At 33.4% G+C, this 26,190-nt stretch overlaps 1 protein-coding gene, 1 long non-coding RNA gene and 2 other non-coding genes across 6 annotated transcripts; 2 read left to right on the top strand and 2 right to left on the bottom strand.

The window, feature by feature from the left end:
* The first annotated feature begins 878 nt into the window (after window positions 1-878).
* LOC147384549 (uncharacterized) lies at window positions 879-8,448 on the top strand. 3 transcript variants are annotated; one of them, XR_015172818.1, is made up of 5 exons: window positions 879-1,487; window positions 5,443-5,541; window positions 7,238-7,507; window positions 7,599-8,006; window positions 8,106-8,448. It is a non-coding gene; the product is annotated as an uncharacterized LOC147384549 (long non-coding RNA). The 3 variants fall into 3 exon arrangements; XR_015172819.1 differs by having other exon boundaries at window positions 7,599-8,198; window positions 8,293-8,448; XR_015172817.1 differs by having other exon boundaries at window positions 7,599-8,448.
* A 3,296-nt stretch (window positions 8,449-11,744) lies between these two features.
* LOC147384548 (small nucleolar RNA R71) lies at window positions 11,745-11,851 on the bottom strand. The gene has a single exon (XR_015173155.1). It is a non-coding gene; the product is annotated as a small nucleolar RNA R71 (small nucleolar RNA).
* A 2,372-nt stretch (window positions 11,852-14,223) lies between these two features.
* On the top strand, window positions 14,224-16,338 carry LOC147384546 (uncharacterized). Its single transcript, XM_086424955.1, has 5 exons — window positions 14,224-14,367; window positions 14,454-14,686; window positions 14,780-15,446; window positions 15,715-15,916; window positions 16,133-16,338. Exons 1-5 carry the CDS (start codon window positions 14,224-14,226, stop codon window positions 16,336-16,338), a joined length of 1,452 nt encoding a protein of 483 aa, XP_086281081.1.
* Window positions 14,619-14,725, bottom strand: LOC147384547 (small nucleolar RNA R71). Its single transcript, XR_015173160.1, has one exon. It is a non-coding gene; the product is annotated as a small nucleolar RNA R71 (small nucleolar RNA).
* Window positions 16,339-26,190: the final 9,852 nt, after the last annotated feature.

Genomic DNA, 26,190 nt, shown 5'->3' with positions numbered 1-26,190 from the left:
ATAAATAATAACAACCTTCCAACATTGCCAGCCTTTATTCTTTGGTAGCCAAGTCAAATGTCACAAATCAAACTCTCCATCAAGTCGTTTAGGTCGAATTTCTGAAGTTCTTTTATTTTTTATTTTTTTTATTTCTTATTGAAGTTCATCTTGATGGCAATCTCTTTGGGTCCAATTCTAAGAACCAGGATGTATTGAACTCCTAGTTTAACCGGTCCAGTTAAACATCTACCTGTAAAAAAAATCCACTTGCAAGAAATTTCAAACCCAAGACTGTGTTATATGACATGACGGTTGAACCAAGTTAACCTGGTTCCATGTGGTTCAATGACAAGTATTTATCTTTTAAACATTGCATGGGGAACCCAGAATATTGGTGATAGAGAGTCTAGTAGTTTCTAATCTAGAGAAGGACATACAATCTAACATGTTTACAAGGAGTAAGACTTGGTGCATTTCGTTCTTACTTCAAACTTCTAATATTTTTCCATAGTTCACCAACCATGAATGCTTACCTATAAAGAATAAAAAAAATTAAGGAAATAAAAGAGCTTAGTGTTTAATTTAGAGTCTTGAAGATCAGAAGGTTGAAACTGGGGTTGTTTTAGCTACCAGCCCTCCTTATAACCCACTCTTTCTCCCCACCACACAACAAATACATATTATTCATTTGTTTGTATATTTATATATTTATTTGCCAAACAAACGATAAATGTTGAGAATCCTTATTTTCACTACAAAAATAATGCTTTTTAGCGACCCATTCTCAGCGGCGGCCAAAATAGGCGCCACTGTAGAACACAGCTTGCGCGTCAAATACCGAAATTTTGCAAAAAAAAAAGAAAAATTCTCTCTCATGTATCAACAGATTTTGTGAAAACCTTTCTCTATTTCTCTCTCTCAAGTTCATCATAGCTCCTCTACATCTAGGGTTTCGATTTCCATTCTAATAGGTCTCTCTCTCTCTCTCTCTCTCTCTCTCTCTCTCTCTCTCTGTATCAAGCTCCTCTTCACATTTTCTGGAGTTTTGAGAATCGAAATCGCAGATTTCGAAGTTCTTTGAGTTTTTGAGAATCCAAATCACTCTCTCTCTCTGTGTATCAAGTTCCTCTTCACAGTTTTTGGAGTTTTGAGAATCAAAATCTGCTCTTAACATCTCCTCTTCACATTCTCTGAAGTTTTGAGAATCGAAATAGTAGATTTCGTAGCTCTTTGAGGTTTTAAGAATCCAAATCGCAAAATGAGGTATGATTCTTATAATAAGATTTATTCTATTTCTTTCTCCCATCGAATTCGATAAATTTATGATTTAGGATTATTTTTTTGCAGATTTCGTAGCATTTGGGGGAGATTTTTATCAGAGATTGCTTGAACCTGAGCTATGTTTGCTGTAGGATTTGGGGGAGATTTTCAATAGAGCTTGCTTGAATTTGAGCTAAGTTTGCTGGTTTTAGAGATCAAGATAAACAATATTACTCAATTAGTAGGTACAATCTTGAAACTCCAGATTCTGTGTAATTGATTGAGATGTGGTAGATTTGAGAGTTTTTTGTTTGTTTGATTAGTAGGTACTATGTCTTTGTTGGTTGTATCAATGCAATCACTTCCCATGATGATAACCTCATGCATGGAAACCTGGTTTATGAAGCTTTAGTTGATATGTTTTATAAACCATGGAAGTTCAGTTCAATTCCATTCATTAGTTCAGGTTAGATCCAACCTATGTATCATAGGTTGAGTTATCTTATCATCCATGCTTATTACAGCAAGGTCCCGTTGTGACAATAGGATCTCAGAACAGGGTGTTTAGGTTGTAATCAATGTATTTCAATCTAATCTTAGATGGTACACCTCTTGTCAAGCATGGTTCTGATCTCATCCCCATGATGTTTTAATTTTGATATATGTAGATTGTTTTTAGTGATAATCAGTTTGCTTTGAATTGCTCTTTAATTTGGCTAAACCCCCTTCCTTTGTATATATATATATATATATATATATATATATATATATATATATATATATATATATCTTTTTAATGTATTTCAACTATTGTCCTGAATTTGGATGTAATGCAGTGCTTAGTCCACGTGTTGATGGCATGGTTTCCAATCATTTATTTAGTTATGTTATAGTTATTGGGTGATTTTATATTGCAGTGTACTTCCTTTAATACAATTTAACCATTGTGTCTCATTGACTGCTAACACTTCATAATATGATTACATATGCAACTTGAGCCATACTTGCTTATGACCAGCACTGATAAAGTTGTTTATTTGTGCCACACACCCCACCATTTTACTATCTTAGTAGCGCATCGTATAAATTATAAATCAAAATTGCTTGACATGTACTAAACTTACTGTCCAATCCTACTGGCAGATTAGTTTGTCATATAGAGGTATAACTTTCAAACACATTAAATAGGAAGGTGGAAGCTGTTGTGGATATGAAATGGCAGCAGGTGACCGTTGTTATGACACATGACTGCCAAGTAGAAATGAGCACATGTGGGATGGTGGTGGAAAGTACCACTGACAATGACCCTAGTAGAATGGTGAGAAGAGGATTTGGATTGAGAAGGAAGAAATAATCTGAAAATGGCCCGACAAAGTATATTTTTCTTAACAGATTTGATGGTGAAAATGGATTCAAGTTTCCAACCCTTATATATGATGATGACCCTTGGGCTTATAAAATTGGAAATAGAACAATACCCAAAATTCCAACAATCTTGACCTCAACTGAAATTTCAGCAAATGGTCTAACAACTCTATGGTTCTATTATTGACCGACTGAACACTCAAAACCATAATCAGAGCTTGAAGTTTTTCAGATTTTGGAGATCTTACTACAACGAGACTTGTATAGGCAGAGGTTTCAAACATTTTGATTCCCCTCCAAGTCCACTAAAAATAATATGGGAGTTTTTAAGATCATAAATGGACTTGGTATGCTGGTTTATTAGTTTAGATCCTTATTAGAACCCAAATCCATGATCCAGATTTGAAGTTATTTGATTGTATGGATCAGTTTTCTGGATCTGATCCATTTACTTTAACCTATGCTGGAAAGTAAAGATCACACCTTCCTAACCAAGGTCAGGTGGCACCTCATTTTAGGCCATGTGGCATTTTTGGTGACTTACTGACTGTATGATTATGTGGTTTATTCGTCGGCAAATCTACACACAAAAGATCAATTTGATTGGTGATTTGCATCCATTGATTACAGCATTGCCTTAAGAATGATTTCTAATTGTTAGATTTAAACTCTTTTTCAAGAGTTTAGATCACGTGGATACAAGTTATCAAATACTATGATTTTTGGTACGTAGATTCACCAAGGGATGGATCACATAACCATACGACCAGCAAGTCCTAAAATTTTCACGTGGCAAAAAAATGGTGTGTCACCTGACCTTGGTTAGAAACAAAACACCAATCCCTACTCTTTATCTTTTAACTGTTTTTAACTTTTAATCAAAAATGAATTTTGATCTCTTGACTTTAAAAAAAGTGGCATCTACTTTTGAAACCACCTTTACTTGTACCTTCCAATCACACACCTACACAACACATCTTCTTTTTTGTACAAAGAAGATTAGATTACATTACATAACAGAATTTATTCTTATATATTTGGAATTGGAGATGAGAACTGAATTGTAAATGTTGGTTTATTCTTATGTATTTACTTTCATTGGCTCAATCCATGTTCTTTTGAGTTTTTTTTTTTGGGCTCTTTTGAAACATTCAACTTCCATGCTCCTTTTTAATTGGGGCTTAAATGACATGTTACTTTTTGAATTCCCAACATTCAGCTCCATAAAGCATAGCTTGCCAGTCTTACTGTAAAAATTTTAGATTGTAATGTAAGGGAGAATTTAGTAATATTACTAAAGGTTTGCACTTCACATACTCAAGATACTTACATAATGTTGAAACAAAGCTCAATCGACCAATACGAAATCTTGACGAAAGTGTGATAGGAAATGCCCAATCATTTTTCTTGAGTGAGATAGAATGGCAACAAATGCATCGTTATGTATTATTCAACCATGAAAAAGTTACAATATATCTAGAGTAAGGCGAATTATCATACATTTCTCATTCTCATTAAGTGTAGTTTTCTACACTAAATGTATACGGATCTTAACTTGTGCACTACCTTGCAGACAACATGTTCGACAACTTAAGATGCAAAATCCACGATTACGATCATGTGTTTGTGATATACAAAAAATGCACACCGACCAATTCATAGATTGGTTCAAGAACCATGTAAGTCACACTTAATACATATAAGTTAACCACTTAAGCTATGTCTTGATAATAATATTTATTTTCTTCATTTCTTTATATAGGTTCAACTAATGCAACAAGCAAATAGTGTGGTACTAGATGAAATTATATGGCTTGCTAGGGGTCCAGGCTCAATAGCTAAAAGGCTCAAAGGATATGTTCAAAATGGATATAGGTTTCGAACCGTGTATAAAGAAAAGGGACACATGAGTCAAAATAGTGGTGTTGCAGTCATTGCAAATACTACAAGTTATGCAAGTGCTAGGGACACAAGGCCTATTACAGGAGACTTAGTATATTATGGGCATTTAACTGACATTGTTGAGTTGACGTATTCTCAACGTCTTAAATTTGTATTGTTTAAATGTGACTGGGTTGATGTGAGGGCCCAAGGAAGAGGGATTAAGATTGATGAGTTTGGATTCACTCTCGTGAACTTCACACGATTGTTATTCGAAGGATCTCATCCATCTGATGAACCATATGTGTTAGCATCTCAAGCAGAGCAAGTTTTCTATGTGCAAGATCCACTTGAACTAGATTGGCAAATTGTGATCAAGACTAAACCAAGGGATTTGTTTGATATGAATGGCGAATATATTAAAGATAATGATGTGGTTTGGGATAATGAGCCATTCAAAAATCAACACTTACGGATTTTGGAACGAGATGATGATGATGCCGATGTTAGTTGGGTTAGGGAAGATGTGCCTGGAGAAATAGTGGATGCACATCCTCAATTGTTCTCTTCGCAACTCGCTTCTTCTATTGAATTTGTTGACAATAAAATTGATTCAGATTTTGATGATGATTGTTGATACTAGAATATTTGTTGTAATAGTGACACTTATAATGATTGTTGGTTTATGTTGTAGCTTTTTTTTTTTTTTTTTTAAGTTCTAATCTTTGTTGTAATGACGAGGAGAGTTTGTGGTAAAAATACTTGGTTTGCATTCTACCTTTTGGAGTGTAAATTAGATTTCAGAATTTGTATTCCCTATTTACTCAACCATCTCTTATACAATGTTTGTGTGGTCATTCTAATTTGAAAAGATTAGCATATTGAATTTTTTTTCATCATTTAAAGCCTTTTGGCTTGATTGCTTGACCATTTGGTTTATTGTATCTATTGCAGGTGAAGGATCTTTAGATTTTCACTGTTGTGCGTGTTATCTTCCAACTTGTTGAAGAGATCCTTTGCATTTCCGCAATTGTAGTTGCTCTACCTTCTAAGGTATGCCTAGTAAATAAATTTTCATATAATTATCCTTAATTATTTAGCATTCCTGTTTCATATATATGGATAGGTGAGAAATGGTGAGAGAATGATAGATATATTTAGTTGATTTTATTTTTCTTTTTTTTTATTCCTTTTAATCTATGACCCAAAGGCCAATGCCCTTCCGCTTCTTTTGTTGTTGTTGCTGTTGCTGTTCATGGAAAGTAAAATTAGTTGATTGGGGGTATCAATGGGAACCAATCTTATCCTCTATTGGGAGAAAAATCATTTTGCCCTTGACACTAAACACCTAATTAATAAGCAAACTAATTCAAACTAGTACTCTCTCATCTTCTCTTGAATGATAACTAGAAGTTAATGATCTATTGTTGTTATTATAGGTACTTTTGTGTTATGGAAAATTGAGAGCCTTTGTTGAATTTAGGCTTAATAGGTGGTTTATGGATATTGGGTGGGAAATTAACTCACTGTGAAATCAGGTTCTAGGTCATTCCGCACATCATAATTATTTTTGTCTCTTGTTATTTTACATCATGTATTTCAATTTTCTTCTTCTTGGTGTTGGGATTCTAGCATTTCAATTTTCTTCTTGGAATTGTAGTTCTTGTGTTTGGTATGCTCTTTATGCCTAATTATATAGAGTGAGGGAAGAGGGGGCTTGGCCAAACCAAACTCATGGTTGAAAATACCAGAATGCATTCGTCTATACATATTGATATCGACTGAGATTGATACAAAGCATTGATCTAGAAACAATGAATGGGGCTACAAATCAGAGTATCCTGTAATATAACACATGTTACCTTTGGAGATATGATATGGGATGTCAGGGTCTGGTGTGTTATCTCATAGCCAAGCACTAAGGCCAAATCCAGCATTATGTCCTTATCTTTTCTTTTAGAGTTTGGATTTTTTTTTTCCTTTTTTAATCTTTTATGCAGCAATTCTTGAAGCCAGCAGAGAGCACATTCGATGGAATAATTTTTTAGATGTATTCTTGCATCCGAAGGGGTTAGGTTCAATTTCTTAGAAGCACTAACAAGGTACATCGGCCATTTACAACTTTTAAATAATATGGTGGGGCTACAGGGCACTCTTGACAATTTCAAACTAGAGCCGCCAATTAGTTGCAAAATGTAGAACATAACTGATGTTATAGGCGACAGAAATCATACTATAACTATGATGAGAGTTATACACTATAATCCTAAAACTTATAAAATAGTAAAAAATAAGTGCCAAGTAAATAACCTAAATTCCTAGTAAATTATTTTGAGTGAATTGGATCTCAAAGTACTTTTGTAGTTTTATATATACACCCATAACGCTTGGGGAATTCAGATTGAAGTGAGAGCGAGTGGATCAAGTGTCAACACATATTCTGAGATATGTACTATGAATTATTTTCCTCTACATGTCTGTAAAGGGCCCATGAAGGGATTTTATGCCCGTGATGTTAATTATTAAATCTGTGATAAAAAACTGTGTTTTTGCACACTATTCTAGATTTGATGTTGTATGCATGCATGTATCCAAACACAGTTGATTTTAAAGTTAAGGATATCCTATAGAAATGCCATAAGTTGGAAAATACTTTTTCACAATCAGCAGGTAACCATGAAAGGGGCATTATAAGTGGCATTATTATTATACTCCCTTTTGAACATTCTGTTGCACGTTACATTTGCAGATGGAACCTGGACAAAGTTCATTTGGTGAGAGGACAAAGTCGAAGAGAAAAAGAGGCCGCACTCGATGCCTCTCATTACAGAATCTAAAGTCAGGAGAAAGGTTTGAAATAATGCGAGATAGCCATGGACAACCTGTGGGGAAGCATGTGGCTAAGCTCCAAAGATACTTGGGTATATTGGCTCGAGATGGCCATATGTTTCCCCTTGACATCCTTGATTGGCATGCAATGCCAGAATCAATGAAGGAAAATGCATGGCAAACAACATTGGTATAAATTAATTATAATATAATATTAGATAATTTATGAGTTTAGCATTGAACAATTTTGACTTATAATTTTCAATTGATTTTTGATACAGGCCAAATTTGATATCTCGCCCACGCTTAAACAAGTTGTGTTACAATCTATTGGCAAGAAGTGGAGGAATCATAAATGTAAGTTGAAAATCAAATTTTATGATAAATATAAAAATGATGCAATTCGATGTGCCAATCGTCCATCCCATGTTTTGGAGGCTCAATGGTATTCTCTCGTAGCCTTTTGGAATTCGGAGGAGGGGCAGGTACATTTATATTTGAAATTTATACATATTGAATTATGAAAAGTTGCAAACAAATTATAAGGTACTCTATATCTCATATATTTAACTTCTCACAAATTATTTAATGTACAGTCCCGAAGTCATTAAAATAAGGTAAATCGTGTTCAACAGACAATGACCCATACAATTGGGACGAAGAGTATAGCTTGTATTAGATATGATGAGGTATATATATATTTTTATTATGTTGTCTATCAATTCCGTGCCCAATTATTTATATTATAAACTAATCTTGTTGTCATTGTCTGAATGTGATGCACATAGAAATTAAAGAGTTTAACGAATACTGAGCCAAGTCGAGCAATCTTATTTCTCATGACACACAAATCCAATGATTTGGCCATGACAGAGAAGATTGTAAGTTTAATTTTAGATAATTTTCATCAAGCATTAATCAATTATGTTAATATCTGAATTTAAAGATACTAAGAATGTTTAAAATATTTTGCAGGACAAGATAAAAGAACTTTTGAGTTTATTACCAGAAGACTCTCAAGATATTACAGGTCGAAATGATGTATTATCTCAAGTCTTGGGTCCTGATAGACATGGTCGTGTTCGTGGTGTCTGCCTGGGACCGACTCCTAGCAAATTATTTGCATCATATACTGAAAATTTCTCTAGCGATTCTGTTGAGGTACATAGGTTGAAGAAGAAATTAGAGTCTTTGGAATAACAACAGATTGTGAGAGATGCTGGAGACTCAAGGAATTGATCATTACTCTAATGAGAAAGGTAAATTCTCACCGATAATAGAATATGTTGTGTTTTAAAATATTTTATTAATAAATAAATGTTTATTTATATGATTAATTTGATTAATGTATATGAATTGTAGGTTGATGAGCAGCACAATCAACCCGACAATGATCAGTGTCCACAACAACAACCATGATAGATAGCTTTTGTTTTTTGAGTGATAAACTTGGATTATAAGCATCAAACATGGATTTATAAGCATTGACTCTTAATTCAATCGACTTATTTTTTTGTTGTACTTGTCTCTTAACTAATTTGATTTACTAAGTAATTGTGTTAATTGACAGGTTGTATAAAAATAGGTATTTAATTATAAATAATTTTAAAATAAAAGAAATTAAAAAATAAATAAATCTTATTAGCGGTGGCCATTATCGCCACTATAAGCATTCAAAATTGTATTTATAGCTATGGTAAAAACCTAATTAGCAGCGGTTTTTAACTATCGCCATAGATCTCACTCATATTTATAGCGACAGTAATACACTATTAGCGGCGGTTTCTGATTGTCACTATAGGACTCACTTATATCTATAGCAACGGTAATACAATATATCAGCGACGGTTTGTGACCGTCACGATAGGTCTCACTCATATCTATAGTGACGGTAATATATCAATTAGCCGCGGTTTTTGACCGCCACTATAGAGCTTCATATGGCTTTTAGCGACACCATCTATAGTGGCGTTACACGTGGCCATCACTATTACTAATAGCGGCGGTTTTTTGGTATTTGCGACGGTTTTTGACCCCCACTAAAAACCTAAAATTTTGTAGTGTTTATTATGTTTAAGCCCTTGTATTTTGTTTGTTGTGTTTATAAGAAATAAGGTTAGTGGTTAAAGCTTTTATTTACTAGTTAAAGTTGTTCTTTATTGTTGCTGATTTATAGGAAGTAAGATTAGTGGTTAAAGTAGTGTTTTATTTGTTGGTTATTTCCTTTTTGATGTAATGGCTATTATTCAATTGATGTGACAACTGATAAAAACTTCAGTTTTATTTCATAGACTTTTATTCTTTGTCCTCTGTTTTGTAACAATGGTATCAGAGCAAGGAAGAGAGATTGTGAGAAAAGTAAAAAAGAGAGAAAGAGTTTGTGAGATAGAGTATTTTAGCAACAACTTTATTTCTATTTCATTTTTTTTTTTTTTTTGTAGCAACAACAGTGATTAATGGCAACTTTGTGCAGCCAACTAATGAGTGGATTTTATATCTGCAAATTAATCACTTCTATGTATAATATTTTGTTAATTTTAGAGTCTTTTAGTTGTTTATTTAAGTTTAGTTTGTTTTATACTTTTGGGTGATTTTGTGTTTTTATTTAATTTTTTATGTTTATTTGCAATCCACGAGCATTATGGAACATTGAGATAATTGCCAACATTTAGAAGAAATTCTAGCAACAAATTGATTTACTCTCGAGAAAAGAAAAGTATGCATACAAGTTAAAAAGTCTTTAAGCCGCAGCTTGATATCAATTGAGACCGCAGTGTAAGTTCAAGAATTGCACAATACGAAAATGAAATACGGGCCGCGGCATGGCATGTTTTAAAGCCATGGCCCGCTTACATTTCCAACATTATTCGTTGATTTTTGAAGCTGAATTAGAGGTAAATTTTGGGACTCTTAAAATCCTAATGACTCCATACATATAAATAGGAAAAATTAAGACTTTTAGAGGACACACAATTTTTGGATTTTTCTTGGAGGCACAAGGTTGAGAAGGAGGACGAGAGCTGGAGATCGACTTTTGAGTTTTATTTTCCTGAACTTTATCTCTTATCTTGATCTTTGTAATCTCTAAGAATGGCTCAATACTTTTGTGATTGTGTTTTATTTTTAATGATGAACTAATTTCCATTAGGGTTATAATGGAACTCATTCATGATGCTTGATTAATTTTTTATCTTTCTTCTATGATTATTTTTACATGTGATTGTTTATTCTATTCGATGTTTAATGCGATTTAATTAACTAGCCATTGATTAAATTGAATTGGTGAACCTTAATAATATCGACAGAGTTGTTTTGTGTTCATGACCTAGATAGATAACATATGCTAATTTGAGATAGACATATACTTACGTTGCATGTGCATCCTTTATGAGAGTCTAGTCTTAATGAATTCTTCTGGATTTAATTATCATAAACATATAGGGAGTTAATTTAGGAGGGTACTTTTACATGACCATCAATAGAGGCTTGTAGAGAATTTAGTACTCGTGGGTAAAAATCATAATAGATTAATTTATCATAGAGGGAAGGAGAATTTAATCAAGTGGATTGTTTGGGAGAAATTATAAACCTAGGTTCCATCACTCATTGATTTTAAATCTACAAATTTATTATCTGCGTTATTTTTCTTATTTATTTTTAAATCTTATTTTTTCTATTATTTAGATAAAATTAAAGTGAGATAGATTGGTAATTAGCAATATATTGGTATTTAGTTTCTGAGGGAATGATACTTTCTTATCACTTTATTATTTGTTTCAATACGTGTACTTGCGTGCGTAAATTAGACAATAAGTTTTTGACGCCGTTGCTGGGCACTAATTTATTAAACTTTTTGTTAATATTAATTCAATCATCTTTGATTTTAGACCAAACTTTTCTTTGTTTTGTAGGTGTTTGACTAGCGTATGTGTAGTACGCGAAATTCAGAGCTTGTTCCTTTGGACCTTGAGGTAGAGAAAACTTGTCGAAGAAATAGAAAGAATAGGTGAGAAGCTTCTCAACACCATACAATAGCCAACCTAAACAATAGTAATAAAGGTCTTAAGTCTATGCAAGTCTGTGTTGTTCCATTGGTAGATTGAATTCACACTAGTATTCGTTGTCTAGCGGTGCAGGCCAACAACTTTGAGCTCAAACCGGCTAATATTCAAATGGTACAAGCATCTCAGTTTGAGGGTTCACATGTCGAAGACCCCAATACACATTTAGCTAATTTTCTAGAGATATGTGCCACGTTTAAGTATAACGGTGTTGATGATGATATCATCCAGTTGCGGTTATTTTCATTCTCATTAAGGGACATGGCTAAGAATTGGCTGAACTCGTTGCCAAGGGAGTCTATCATCACTTGGGATGACTTGGCAAAAAAATTTCTTGCTAAATACTTTTCACCTTCAAAAACTGTAAAGTTGAGGAATGACATCACTACTTTCATACAGTTTGACAGTGAGTTTCTTTATGAAGCTTGGGAAAGGTATAAAGATTTGCTTCAGAGATGTCCTCATCATGTTCTACCAGATTGGTTGACCATCCAAATTTTCTACAATGGGTTGGTTGGATCTATTAGAACGAGTGTTGATGCTACAACAGGTGGATCTCTTATCGCGAAGATATTTGAAAAATATTATAATTTATTGGAGGAGATGACATCTAACAACTTCCAATACTCTACATAGATGATGAATCCAAGAAGAACAATAAGAGTGCATGAATTAGATGCTTTTACTACTTTGATTGCTCAAATGGCCTCTTTATCTAAGAAGTTGGATTCATTTGAAGTTCATGCCATTCAAACTCCTATTGTTACATGCGAGATTTGTGGAGACAATCATTCAGGAGATATGTGCCACAATAATTTAGAGTTTCTCAATTTTATTGGTAGCAGGCAAAATAATTCATATTTCAACTACTACAATTTGGGATGGAAAAATCATCCGAACTTATCTTGGAGGAACAACAATCAAGTTGCAACCTTTTAATTTGCAAAGCCTATGTTTCAACCGAGTTATTATCATCAAGTTCTTCCTAGAGAAAAGAAGCCTTCTTTGGAAGATATAGTGCAGTAGATGAGAACCAACACTAATCAATTCATGACAAAAACTAATCAGTTCATGACAAATACTAGAACTCAACTCTAGAGCTATGCAACCTCTATTAAGAATATAATTCAGTTGGGTCAGCTTGCTTCAACAATTAACAATTGTCCTCAAGGAACTTTGCTTAGGAATACAGAGACTAGCCCGAAGAGAGATGGGAATGAGCATTGCAAGACTATCACATTAAGGAGTGAAAAAGAATTGAATGATATTGTCAAAGAACCAGATGTTTTATGATGAGTAGGTTTTATACCTAGGAATTAAACACTTTTAAATATAATATTTTGTTAATTTTAGAGTCTTTTAGTTGTTTTTTTTTAAGTTTAGTTAGTTTTGTACTTTTTATGTGATTATATGTTTCTATTTGACTTTTATGCTTATTTTACAGATTAGGAACAATATGGAACATTGGGATGGTTGCATACGTTTAGGAGAAATTCTGACTCTAAATTGGTTCACTCTCGGAAGAAAGAAGCTAAGCATACAAGCTAAAAGTCTTCAAGCCGTTGCTTGATAGAAAATGAGGCCGTAACAGAAATTCAAGAATTGCACAACAGAAATATGAAAATACAAGCCGCGGCATGATATATTGGGAGGCTATGGCCTGCTTACGTTTTCAGCTTTACACGTTAATTTGTGGTGATCGAATTAGAGACGAATTTTGGGACTCTTAAACCCTAATGACTCTATACCTATAAATAGGAAAGTTTAACCCTTATTTGGGGACAGAAGTTTTGGGGTTTTTCTTGGAGGCACAAGATCGAGAAGGAGAACGAGAGCTGGAGATTCGACTTTTGAGTTTTCTTTTTCTGAACTTTATCTCTTCTCTTGATATTTGTAATCTCTAAGAATGGTTGAATACTTTTGTGATTTTGTTTTCTTTTCAATGATGAACTAATTTCTATTCTAAGGTTATAATGGAACCCATTCATGATATTTGATTAGTTTTATTTCTTTCTTCTCTAATTCCACATGTGATTGTTTATTCTATCTTATGTTTAATGCGATTTAATTAACTGACCATTGATTGAATTGATTCGGTGAACCTTAATAATATCGACAGAGTTATTTTGTGTTCATGACCTAGATACAGTAACATATGCTAATTTGAGATAGACATATACTCAAGTTGCGTGTGCATCCCTTATGAGAGCTTATTCTTAATGAATTCTTCTTGATTTAATTCTCATAGACATATAGGAAGTTAGTTTAGAAGAGTATTTTTACATGACCATCGATAGAGGCTTGTAGACAATTAAGTGTTCTTGGATGACAATTATAGTGGATTAATTTATCATAGAAGAAAGATAATCTAATTAAGTGGAGTGTTTGGGGGAAATTATAAACTGAAATTTATCACTCATTGATTTTAAATCTTCAAATTTATTTTCTCCGTTAGTTTTCTTGTTTAGTTTTAATTCTTATTTTTACTTTTGTTTGGATAAAATTAGAGTGAGATAAATTGGTAATTAGCAATAGATGGGTATTTAGTCTTCGTGGGAACGATACTTTCTTATCACTTTATTACTTGTTTCGATACGTATACTTGCGTGCGTAAATATAGACAACAAGTTTTTGGCGCCGCTGCCGGGGACTAATTTATTAATCTTTTTGTTAATATTAATTCAATCATATTTGATTTTAGACCAAACTTTTCTTTATTTTGTAGGTGTTTGGCTAGTGTATGCTTAGTACGGGAAATTCAGAACTTGTTTATTTAGATCTTGAGATCGAGAAAACTTGTCGAAGAAATAGAAATAATAAGTGAGAAGCTTCTCAACACCATACAATGGCTGATCACAATAATGGTAATGAAGGTCCTAAGTCTATGCGGGATTATGCTGTTCCATTGGTGGATGGGATTCACACTAGTATTCGTCGTCCAACGATACAAGCCAACAATTTTGAACTCAAGCCGGCTACTATTCAGATAGTACAAGCATCTCAGTTGGGAGTTCACATGTTGAAGACCCCAATGCACATTTAGCTAATTTTTTAGAGATATGTGCCACGTTTAAGTATAACGGTGTTGATGATGATATCATTCGGTTGCGGTTATTTCCATTTTCATTGAGGGACATGGCTAAGAATTGGTTGAACTCATTGCCAAAGGAATCTATTACCACTTGGGATGACTTGGCAAAAAAATTCTTAGCTAAATACTTTCCGCCGTCAAAAACTGCAAAGTTGAGGAATGATATCACTACTTTCATGCAGTTGGACAGTAAATCTCTCTATGAAGCTTGGGAAAGGTATGAAGATCTACTTCGGAGATGTCCTCATCATGCTCTACTAGAATGGTTGATCATCCAAATTTTTTATAATGGGTTGGTTGGATCTATCAGAATGATTGTTGATGCTACAGTAGGCGGATCTCTTACGGCGAAAACATTTGAGGATGGGTATAATTTATTAGAGGAGATGGCTTCTAACAACTTCCAGTACCATACAGAGAGGATGAATCCAAGAAGAACAACAGCAGTGCATAAATTAGATACTTTTACTGCTTTGACTGCTCAAGTGGCCTCTTTATCTAAGAAGTTAGATTCATTTGGAGTTCATGTCATTCAAACTCCTATTATTACAGGCGAGATTTGTGGTGACAATCATTCAGGAAATATGTGCCCTAATAATCCAGAGTCTCTAAATTTTATTGGCAACAGACAAAATAATCCATATTCTAACTTCTACAATCCGGGCTGGAAAAATCATCTGAACTTCTCTTGGAGTAACAACAATCAAGTTGAGGCCTCTTCATCTACAAACCCCATGTTTCAATCGGACTATCATCATCAAGCTCCCCCTAGAGAAAAGAAACCTTCTTTGGAAGATTTAGTACATCAGATGGAAACCAACACTAATCAGTTCATGACAGAGACTAGAACTCAACTCCAAAGCCAAGCAACTTCTATTCGGAATATAGAAATTCAGTTGGGTCAGCTTGCTTCAACAATTAATAGTCGTCCTCAAAGAACCTTGCCTAGAATAAAGAGATTAATCCAAAAAGAGATGGTAAGGAGCACTGCAATGCTATCACATTGAGGAGTGGAAAAGAGTTGAATGATGTTGTCAAGGAACCAAAGGAACCGATGTTTTAGTGGCAGAAGAAATAATTTCTAAAGAGAAGGGTGAGCAAGAGAAAGAAGCTACAAACCAGGAGCATAAAAAGTTGGGCTTAGAAAATATTATTCCTTACAACCCACCCCCACCATGTCCTCAACGTTTCAAGAAACAAAAATATGACGAGCATTTTGCAAAATTTCTGAATGTCTTCAAGAAGCTGCATATTAATATCCCATTCGCTGAAGCTCTGGAGCAAATGCCAAGTTATGCCAAGTTTTTGAAAGATATCTTGACTAAAAAGAGGCGATTGAGTGAATTTGAAATAGTGGGCTTGACTGAAGAGTGCAGTGCTATCATTCAAAGGAAACTTCCAGCAAAGCTTAAGGATCCAAGGAGCTTCACTATACCATGCACAATAGGTAACCAATTCTCTGGTAGAGCTTTGTGTTATTTGGGGGCTAGTATTAATTTAATGCCACTGTCTATATTTCAAAAATTGGGATTGGGAAAAGCTTAGCCTACTACTGTGACACTCCAGTTAGCGGATAGAGCACTAAAGTATCCAAGGGGAAAAATTGAAGATGTGCTTGTTAAGGTTGACAAATTTATATTCCCTATGGATTTTATTATTTTAGATATGGAGGAGGATAAGGATGTTCCAATCATTCTTGGCAGACCATTCTTAGCCATAGGCAGAACTCTTATTGATGTGCAAAAAGGGGAGCTTACTATGAGAGTTCAAGATCAAGAGGTGACGTTTAATATTTTCAAAGCTACGAAGTTCCCCACTGAAGAGCCTGAAGATTGCTACAGAATTGATGCAGTGGCCACATGTGTTTGACATGACCATGAAGATACACTCCCATTTAACCAGCTTGAATTAGCAATCATTAATACATACAATGAGAAAGATTTGGAGTATTTAGAGTTGGTGAACTACTTAGAGGTTGCACCAAAATTCTCTCATTATAAACCAAAATTTGAGTTGTTAGAAGTATCACCATTAGGTTCTCATTTGAAGCTGTCAACTCAAGAATCATCATCATTAGAGCTCAAGTATCTTCCTAGCCATATAAGGGAGTTGCGAGATTATAAGAAAGCATTGGGATGGTCCATAACGGATATTAAGGGGATTTGTCATTCTACTAGCATGTAGAAAATTCGTATGGAGGAATATCATAAGCCTTTTATTGAGTACCAACGTCGACTTAACCCAATCATAAAAGAGGTGGAGATCTTTGATGTGGGGGGAATTGACCGTCAAAAATTCACCACCACTCTAGCAAACCCGACGTGACTTCAGACAAAGTCAGGCTGATGACTTTAAAACAAGCACTTCTTGGGAGGCAACCCAAACATTCTAAACTCTCTCTTCTTTTATTTTGACTTTCATTATTTTCTTTTTAATTTAAAAAAAAAATTATTTAGTTTGCGTTTATTAAAATGTTTAGAATTCTTCTTAATTTTATTTAATTATGTTTTGTTGAAACATGTTGGGAGTCTCTAAGCAAATCAACTACATTAGCAACATGGCACAAGTCATTGGCAGCACAGATTTTAAGAGCAGAAACCTATCCTTAGTCATAGTTGCAACATCTAAAGTAGACAGCAGTTTTGCTCTCACAGTTCGAAGAGGCCGTGGCTTAACTCTTCTCAGGCCAAGGCATTAGTTTGTGATAGAACTGATCAGAAATCTAAAAATGCGAGCCATGGCATGATACTCTACCAGGCCTTGGCCCAAAATCGTATTCAAATAGAAAAGGGTTCCACTTACCCTAATATTTCTAATGTTACAAAATTTCACAACCTACCTTCTCTTCGTGCCTCAACGATAGAAAACTCTTCATTTCTCTCTTTCTTTTCCAGCATTATTCTTATATTTCCCTTTCAATATTCAAGGGTGGCTAAAGAGAGATCAAATCCATGGGTACGACTTCACCAAATTTAAACGGATTTTCCAACTACTCTCTTTGCCAATTTGACTAAATCAAGTGAAGCACCATCAGGTTTTTTCTGTACGTCTTACATTCAATTAACCTATGTTGCATATTGTGAATAAATATTTGATTATTTGGATTGAAAAATTCGAGTTTTGATTACACTTGTGATTGTTTGAGAGTGTTTAATAGATTGAATTGGTGATTGATGTTGAGTGATTGGTGGAGTGATTGATATTGGAATGGGTGTGTGGATTGTTCGATTGGTGGAGTACTATGTGCTACAATATGTATGGTCCTTTGTGACAGTAGCTGGTATTACTAAATTTTGGGGAGATCATTAAATTTTTGTGCACACCAGGTGTTTGTGAAAAATTTAATGACAATGAGAGAGGTTGGGAAGGTTAAGTTGCTGAAAAGTTTTGGGGTTGTTTGATATACATGGTGCTTGCTAGATATAATTGAGTGTAGTTGCTATACTTGTCACTTCGACTGTGGGTGATTGGGTTACGATTACTTATTGTGAAGTCTTGATTTTTGGCTACCGGTTGTGAAAAGTAATTGAACACAAGCTTCACCATTTCATCATTACCGCTGGAACTGAATGATACTATCAATGAAGATGGCGCAGATGATGATGCTGATGACTCCTGACCGTCAATAAATATTTCAGGGAAGTTCTTTCACCTACCTTTGATTTTAGTTGATTACATTGAGGACAATGCAACAACTAAATTTGGGGATGGGGGAGTAGTATTTTTCTGAAAAATTTTCTTTGATTTTTATGTTTGCTTTCATGTGTTTATGTTTAGGTTTTGATGTGTTTAAATTAGTATTTAAAAAAAAAAAATTTGTTTTGTGATGATTTTTGCTTGATAATCTGTAGCCAATGATAATGATTTTGATTGAGTATAGACATGATTCTTAGAAAATGATGGAGGTTGAACTTATTTATGTGCTTAACTCTGATGAAATTCAATCTTGTTTTGAATTCCTTTATATTGAGCTTATAATCTTGATGCACTTGGTTGTTTGATACACTTGGAGAATGTTTATGCTTTTGAGAGTAATCCATAATCTTAATGAACTCTAGAACTTATTTGATTGTTACTCGAGATGAAATCCTAGGTTGCACTTGATTAGGGACATGATTTATGCCATTCTTGGATCGATTGAGCCTTTTAAGCTTACCTATGTTGATTTTATCACTAGTCTTCCTCATTGAGCCTTGTTGCCCATGATCTTTGGCACCCACAATTTTAACCAAGCCTTTTTGTCATATTTTTTCAAAATTTGACCCATCACCTCTTAGGCATATTGATTGCTACTGGATAATTTTGAGCTATGCAAAGAAGGGTTGAAGGTGAAGTTCATGGAGTGTGGAAGGCAAAGTTTCAAGAATATTTAGTTGAGGGTTTGGAAATACTTATGTTGAAAAAAAAAATTCTTCTTACTACATCCCTTATTGTAAAAGAATGCATTGAATCAGATAAGTTTGGGGGTGCAGTGGGTTATAAAAAAAAAGAAGTATAAAAAAAAATGGTGAATAAAAGGTTGTCAAGGGAATAAAGTGAGAATGAAGTGAAACAAGATTGAGAATGCGGAGTGACTTGATGTTGAAATGTAAGTTTGCGTTATGTGAGAATCCTAAGAGATTGATGTGTCTAAGGGGTGATCTGAGCCACAAAATTTCCTTTTATCCTACCTTTAACCCAGCCACACATTACAAGCCGAATTAGAGTCCTATTGATTCTTGATTGAGTGATAACCTACATTAGTGGAGAATAGCATGAAAAGTAAGCCTATGGAGTTCATCAATTTCAATATCTAGAGATCACTTGTGTTTATTCTTGATTGCATAAACTGATTTGAGTTGAAAACTGATTAAGTGATAAGGGGTTGTTTGCACATATGTGGATGGTTCAAGGTGAGGTTGAATGACATTTGGGTTGAAAATTTAGACTGTTTCAATTTCTAAAATTTTTCTTGAGAATTATGAAATTTACGTAATCTTTGAGGGAAGTGTGGAGAATCAAACTAGTATCATCACTTTTGTTTTATAGGTGTTTTAGATTTTTTTCCCGTAGTTAGGTTTTTCTTTGTTTTTGTTTTGCTCGAAGACTAGAAAAATGTTAAGTTTTGGGGTATTTGATGAGTAGGTTTTATACCTACGAATTAATCACTTTTAAATATAATATTTTGTTAATTTTAGAGTATTTTAGTTGTTTTTATTTAAGTTTAGTTAGTTTTATACTTTTTATGTGATTATATATTTCTATTTGATTTTTATGCTTATTTTACAGATTAGGAACAATATGGAATATTGGGATGGTTGCATACGTTTAGGAGAAATTCTGACTCCAAATTGGTTCACTCTCGGAAGAAGGAAGCTAAGCATACAAGCTAAAAAGTCTTCAAGTCGCTGCTTGATAGAAAACGAGGCCGTGAGGGAAATTCAAGAATTACACAACAGAAATATGAAAATACAAGCCACGACATGATATATTGGGAGGCCATGGCCTGCTTACGTTTCCAGCTTTACACGTTAATTTGTGGTGACCGAATTAGAGACGGATTTTGGGACTCTTAAACCCTAATAACTCCATACCTATAAATAGGAAAGTTTAACCCTTATTTAGAGATAGAAATTTTGGATTTTTCTTGGAGGCACAAGATCAAGAAGGAGAGCGAGAGCAAGAGATTCGACTTTTGAGTTTTATTTTTTTGAACTTTATCTCTTCTTTTGATATTTGTAATCTCTAAGAATGGCTGAATACTTTTGTGATTTTGTTTTCTTTTCAATGATGAACTAATTTCTATTCTAGGGTTATAATGGAACCCATTCATGATATTTGATTAGTTTTATTTCTTTCTTCTCTGATTCCACATGTGATTGTTTATTCTGACCTATGCTTAATACGATTTGATTAACTGGCCATTGATTGAATTGATTCGGTGAACCTCAATAATATCGACAGAGTTATTTTGTGTTCATGACCTAGATACAGTAACATATGCTAATTTGAGATAGACATATACTCAAGTTGCGTGTACATCCCTTATTAGAGCTTATTCTTAATAAATTCTTCTTAATTTAATTCTCATAGACATATAGGCAGTTAGTTTAGAAAGGTATTTTTACATGACCATCGACAGAGGCTTATAGAGAATTTAGTGTTCTTCGATGACAATTATAGTGGATTAATTTATCATAGAAGGAAGATAATCTAATTAAGTGGAGTGTTTGGGGGAAATTATAAACCTAGATTTTATCACTCATTGATTTTAAATCTGTAAATTTATTTTCTCCGTTAGTTTTCTTGTTTAGTTTTAATTCTTATTTTTACTTTTGTTTGGATAAAATTAGAGTGAGATAAATTGGTAATTAGCAATAGATTGGTATTTGCACACGAAATGGTAACTGATGAGTAGGTTTTATACCTACGAATTAATCACTTTTAAATATTACATTTTGTTAATTTTAGAGTCTTTTAGTTATTTTTAGTTAAATTTAGTTTATTTTATATTTTTTATGTGATTTTATGTTTTTATGTCATTTTTATGCTTATTTTACAGATTAGGAACAATATGGAACATTGGGATGTTTGCATATGTTTAGGAGAAATTCCGGACTCAAATTTGTTCACTCTCGGAAGAAGGAAGCTAAGCATACAAGCTAGAAAGTCTTTAAGCCGCAGTTTGATAGAAAACGAGGCCGTGATGGAAATTCAAGAATGGCATAACAGAAATATAAAAATACAAGCCACAGCATGATATGTTTTGAGGCCATGGCCTGCTTACGTTTCCATCTTTACACATTAATTTGTGGTGACCGAATTAAAGACGGATTTCGAGACTCTTAAACCCTAATGACTCCATACCTATAAATAGGAACGATTAAGCCTTATTCTGGGGACAGAAGTTTTGGGATTTTTCTGGGAGGCACAAGATCGAGAAGGAGGACGAGAGCTGGAGATTTGACTTTTGAATTTTATCTTTCTGAACTTTATCTCTTCTCTTGATATTTGTAATCTCTAAGAATGGCTGAATACTTTTGTGATTTTGTTTTCTTTTAAATGATGAACTAATTTCTTTTCTAAGGTTATAATGGAACCCATTCATGATATTTGATTAGTTTTATTTCTTTCTTTTCTGATTCCACATATGATTGTTTATTCTATCTTATGTCTAATACAATTTAATTAACTGGCCATTGATTGAATTGATTCGGTGAACCTTAATAATATTGACAGAGTTATTTTGTGTTCATGACCTAGATATAGTAACATATGCTAATTTGAGATAGACATATACTCAAGTTGCGTGTGCATCCCTTATAAGAGCTTCTTCTTAATGAATTCTTCTTGATTTAATTCTCATAGACATATAGGGAGTTAGTTTAGAAGGGTATTTTTACTTGACCATCAACAGAGGCTTGTAGAGAATTTAGTGTTCTTGGATGACAATTATAGTGGATTAATTTATCATAGAAGGAAAGATAATCTAATTAAGTGGAGTGTTTGGGAGAAATTATATACCTAGATTTTATCACTTATTGATTTTAAATTTGTAAATTTATTTTCTCCGTTAGTTTTCTTGTTTAGTTTTAATTTCTATTTTTTACTTTTATTTAGATAAAATTAGAGTGAGATAAATTGGTAATTAGCAATAGATTGGTATTTAGTCTCCGTGGGAACGATACTTTCTTATCACTTTATAAATTGTTTCGATACTGTAGACACCCCATTTTTGCATCCGCCTGATTAATCAACTCGTCAACCCGATTGTAATGATTCCCAATGATGGATGTTATTTCTAGTGCTTTATTTTGTTACCAGAAATGTTTTAGAAATCCGGATGAGGTATCTCGAAATGATAAAACTATAGAAACCACGCTACGCTAGGAAAATATTACTCCAAAAGCTTAGAAATCATCATTTTTCAAACAAAAAGAAGCTTCACGATAAAAATCACTAAAAAATGATCAAATGACAAAAATACCCCTAAACTTAAAATATCCCTAGAGCCTACGTTACGCTTAGGAAAATCCATTTAAACACATAAAATAACAAATCGAAATCAAATAAATCATTTCACCAATTTTCACAAAATTTGATAAAATTACGAAAATACCCCTCATAAAGTACATGACCATTTCACACGAAAAATTTCATAAATGACACAAACTTATATTTCCATTGAGTTCCTTTCGAAAAATCGATTCTAAAACATCCTAGAACATTAAAAATTGACTTAAAACGTGAAAAGTCCTCTCCGGGGGTAAAACGGTAATTTCACAATTTTCATAATTAAAAATTTTGAAATTAATAAATAAAACATTAAATTATTAAAGTGAGACATTAATGAAATTAGTTTAAAAATTTGAACTAAAAAAATCGATCAATCGGGCTTTCAAGTAAAATTGTTGAGGGTGCGTGAGATATTTCTTTAAGGACCCCTCCATTTGGGGGTTCAAAGAATTAAAGATATAATAGAGAGGGGTTCTCCAAAAAATCAAAGTCAACTAAGCAAGACTAAAGTCAAAATCTTAAAGTCCATCTAGTGAGACTAAAGTCAAAATTAAAGTCAATTAAGTAAGACTGAAGTCAAAGATATTAAAAGTCAATCAATTAAGACTAAAGTCAAAATATTAAAAGTCAATCAAATAAGATCAAAAGTCAAAATCATAATAGAATTCTAATTAAATAATAACTCTATCTAATAGAGTTCTAACTAAAAAATAATTCTACCTAAAATAATTCTAATTAAAACACAATCCTACCTAAAACAATTCTAACTAAAACATAACTCTAATTAAAAGAGTTATAATCAAACACTAATGCTATCTAAATCAACCCTTAAAAAAATCTATAAATAGAGGTCCTCACACCCTATTTTCGGATCAAATCATAAACCCTAAGAGAAGTAGGTTTAAAAGCCCCCCTAGACTTCCATAAACTCTAGTTTTGGAGTCCCAACTCCTTACCTAACATCCCTCCTTCGATTTTAGCCTAAAGAACACCTAAAAGCCCTCCAAAAATACTTCAAAATCCATCATAAACTTGAAGAGTCCGAATAAAAAAAAGGAGATACCTTGCCTCGGAAATCCGAAATCAAATCCGGAGACAAAACGAAGCAAGGGAGTACGGTACAAGGATCAACTTTTATCGGATCTGAGGGAACAAAGTCTTTGCTATCGGAAAGGTATAACTTTTTATTTATTTTTTTTTATCTAGGTTTTGTTTTAGCAATGTAACTTATTTTGGAAGTTAGTAGAGACCGGCTTTGGCCGGGCAGGGTTGGTGCCTAACACCTTCCAATCCTGTAACTTGATCCCCAGACCCTTTTTTCATTCATAGATTAGTTTGCCTTTTTTTAGAGTCAGTTTGGTTCCTAGACCTTAATAACTAGGTGGCGACTCCCAAACCTCAAGGGTCAAAAGCGGATCCGCGCACCCCGCGGATCTAGGGCGCTTTCAGTGGCGACTCTACTGGGGACATTGAGGATCAAACTTGAAATACCCCAAGTATGGGAGCATTGTCAAAAGCGACCTAGAATGTTTTTTATTTTATTTATTGATTTATTTTTATTATTATTTTTTTAGTTTGTTTAGCTGATTACTTTGTCAATTTGTTGTTATTTTAGTTCAATTATTGAGTATGTGTTTGGACTTTGATATTTTAGCATATTATTGTTATGATTCGATCAAGCATTATTTATTAGGTTTTATATCCAATTGAGGGTCGTTTATGGTGATTCTAAATAATGCAAATTCCAAAAGATCGAGGTTATTAATGAATTAATGGTGGTTGAAGTAGGGGGATTGTTGATTTTTTTTAGGCACGCGTTGATTAATCCTTTGATGTTTTTTAAAAAATAAAAATAAAAATGAAAAAAATCTTTTGGTTAATTTTTATAATGTATGAGAGTTTTGTTTTTCCTTTCCAATCAAATGGTTTTCATAAAAGAACTGTGCTGTCCCTTGACAGCAAGAAAGATTATAAAAAAAAGAAAAAAATTTCGATGTGTTGTTGGTAACAACAATGGGTAAATAATGGGTGGTGTGCAGTAAGAAAAAAGATCGTTTTTTACCTTAAACCCAATTATGTTAAATATAAGTTTTTTTTTCTTTTATTTCACTTCTCTTCTTTTAATCTCAACGTCTGCAACCGAACCGAATTAGAGACCAATCGACTTTGGTCTCTCAATCTGGTTGGTTTTGATTCTTCAACTCGATCGGTTTACAATCTACGAAAGCGACCGGTTTCCTCCAATGGAGAGGCATGGAGCTACAAGTCGACAGCCATCTCGAAACCTAATCGAATTTGAAAGATTACCCATGAGAATCGACACCATTCTCGACTGAAGAATGTAGAGTTTTTGCTGAATCGGATTGGCAAGAAATCTGGAGGGTATGACTAGATCTTGTAAGATCGAAACATAAATTGTTTGGTTCTAATCGAATCAAACCCGATGTTGATCGATTTTCTCTTTAAAAGGGGTTTCTTGACAGAAATTTTCAGTTTTTTTTCTTCTCTTCTCCGACCAAGTCATTAGCGATTTTTCATGAGTGTCTTGATCTTTTTCGATGTATAAATGGGCAGATTAATTTGAAACTAAAAACTAGGATCTTGGTTCATCGATTTTGTGCAAATCATAAATTTTTGGAGTTCATGGATTTTATTTATTTTTTACTCTCTCAGCCCTTCTCTTGATTAGCTTTGTCGTCATTGTTGGTTCTAGTTCTCTTTGTTGCTCTTGGTTTCGTAAAGTTAAGAATGTTAAAAGCCGAAAATAAGTTGGGCGGAGATGACAGAATGGAATATATGATCATGGTGAGAGCGGTGTGGTTTTTTTCGTTGTAACCTATGTCAATGGCATCGGCTGCCAATCACCACGAGTTCTAAGAACCAATTACTCAATGTGGTTTCAGTAAGTCGTTCCCATCCTATTTTGCGAATTTATATTAGTTGGAAAGCATCGATCAACAGTTTCGAATTAAAATCAGATTTCGCAAGTTCTTTGTAATTTTTGGATAATTTTTCGATAATTAAAAGGGATTAACTTACATTGAATTACACTTCCATTAAATCCCTGAACTGATAAAGATTTTTTTTTGGGTTGCCAACAGCAACATATATTTTGTTTCATGAAACTCTTTTGGTTTTAAAATCAATTTGTTTTTAAAAAAATAAAAAATAAAAAAATAAAAAATCCCAATTTTAAAATGCTCTTTGATGAGAGTCTTAAAGAATTATTATTAACACATCATTGTTTACTCATAATACACTAATCTAAATGAAAACAATTATTCATTTTTGAAGATGAGTGGTGTGTGGTAAGTAAACAACGGGTGTGCTAAGGTCTCAAAATTTTATCCCGAATGTTGTAAAAGACTAATGGCAGGCTTCTCTATGACCAAAGGAAATTTTTTTGGACACACCAATTTTCCTAATGTTATCTCAATTGCGTGCAATTAACTTGGTAATTTACATAAAAAATTGGTGTGGCATTAAGAAAAAGTGGTATGCCATTATTAACTCACTTGATTGGTTGCATTTTTTTGTTTTTTTTTAGGACTTTGTTTTGTTTTGTTAGTGTTTCCTTTGAAAAAAAAGATTTCTTTTCTTTGAAAAATCAATTTGTTTTTCTTAAAAAAAAAAACAGAAAAAAGAAAACAGGGTTTATGCTCCTTCATCCTACAACCACCATTCTATCATCAATCTAATATTTTTGGGAATCTTAATTTATTTAAG

This window comes from Akebia trifoliata, chromosome 15 (genome assembly GCF_017979445.1).
Source record: "Akebia trifoliata isolate Shusen 1 chromosome 15, ASM1797944v1, whole genome shotgun sequence".
In the NCBI taxonomy this organism is placed as follows: domain Eukaryota; kingdom Viridiplantae; phylum Streptophyta; class Magnoliopsida; order Ranunculales; family Lardizabalaceae; genus Akebia; species Akebia trifoliata.
This window is presented reverse-complemented; position numbering and strand designations above follow the sequence as displayed.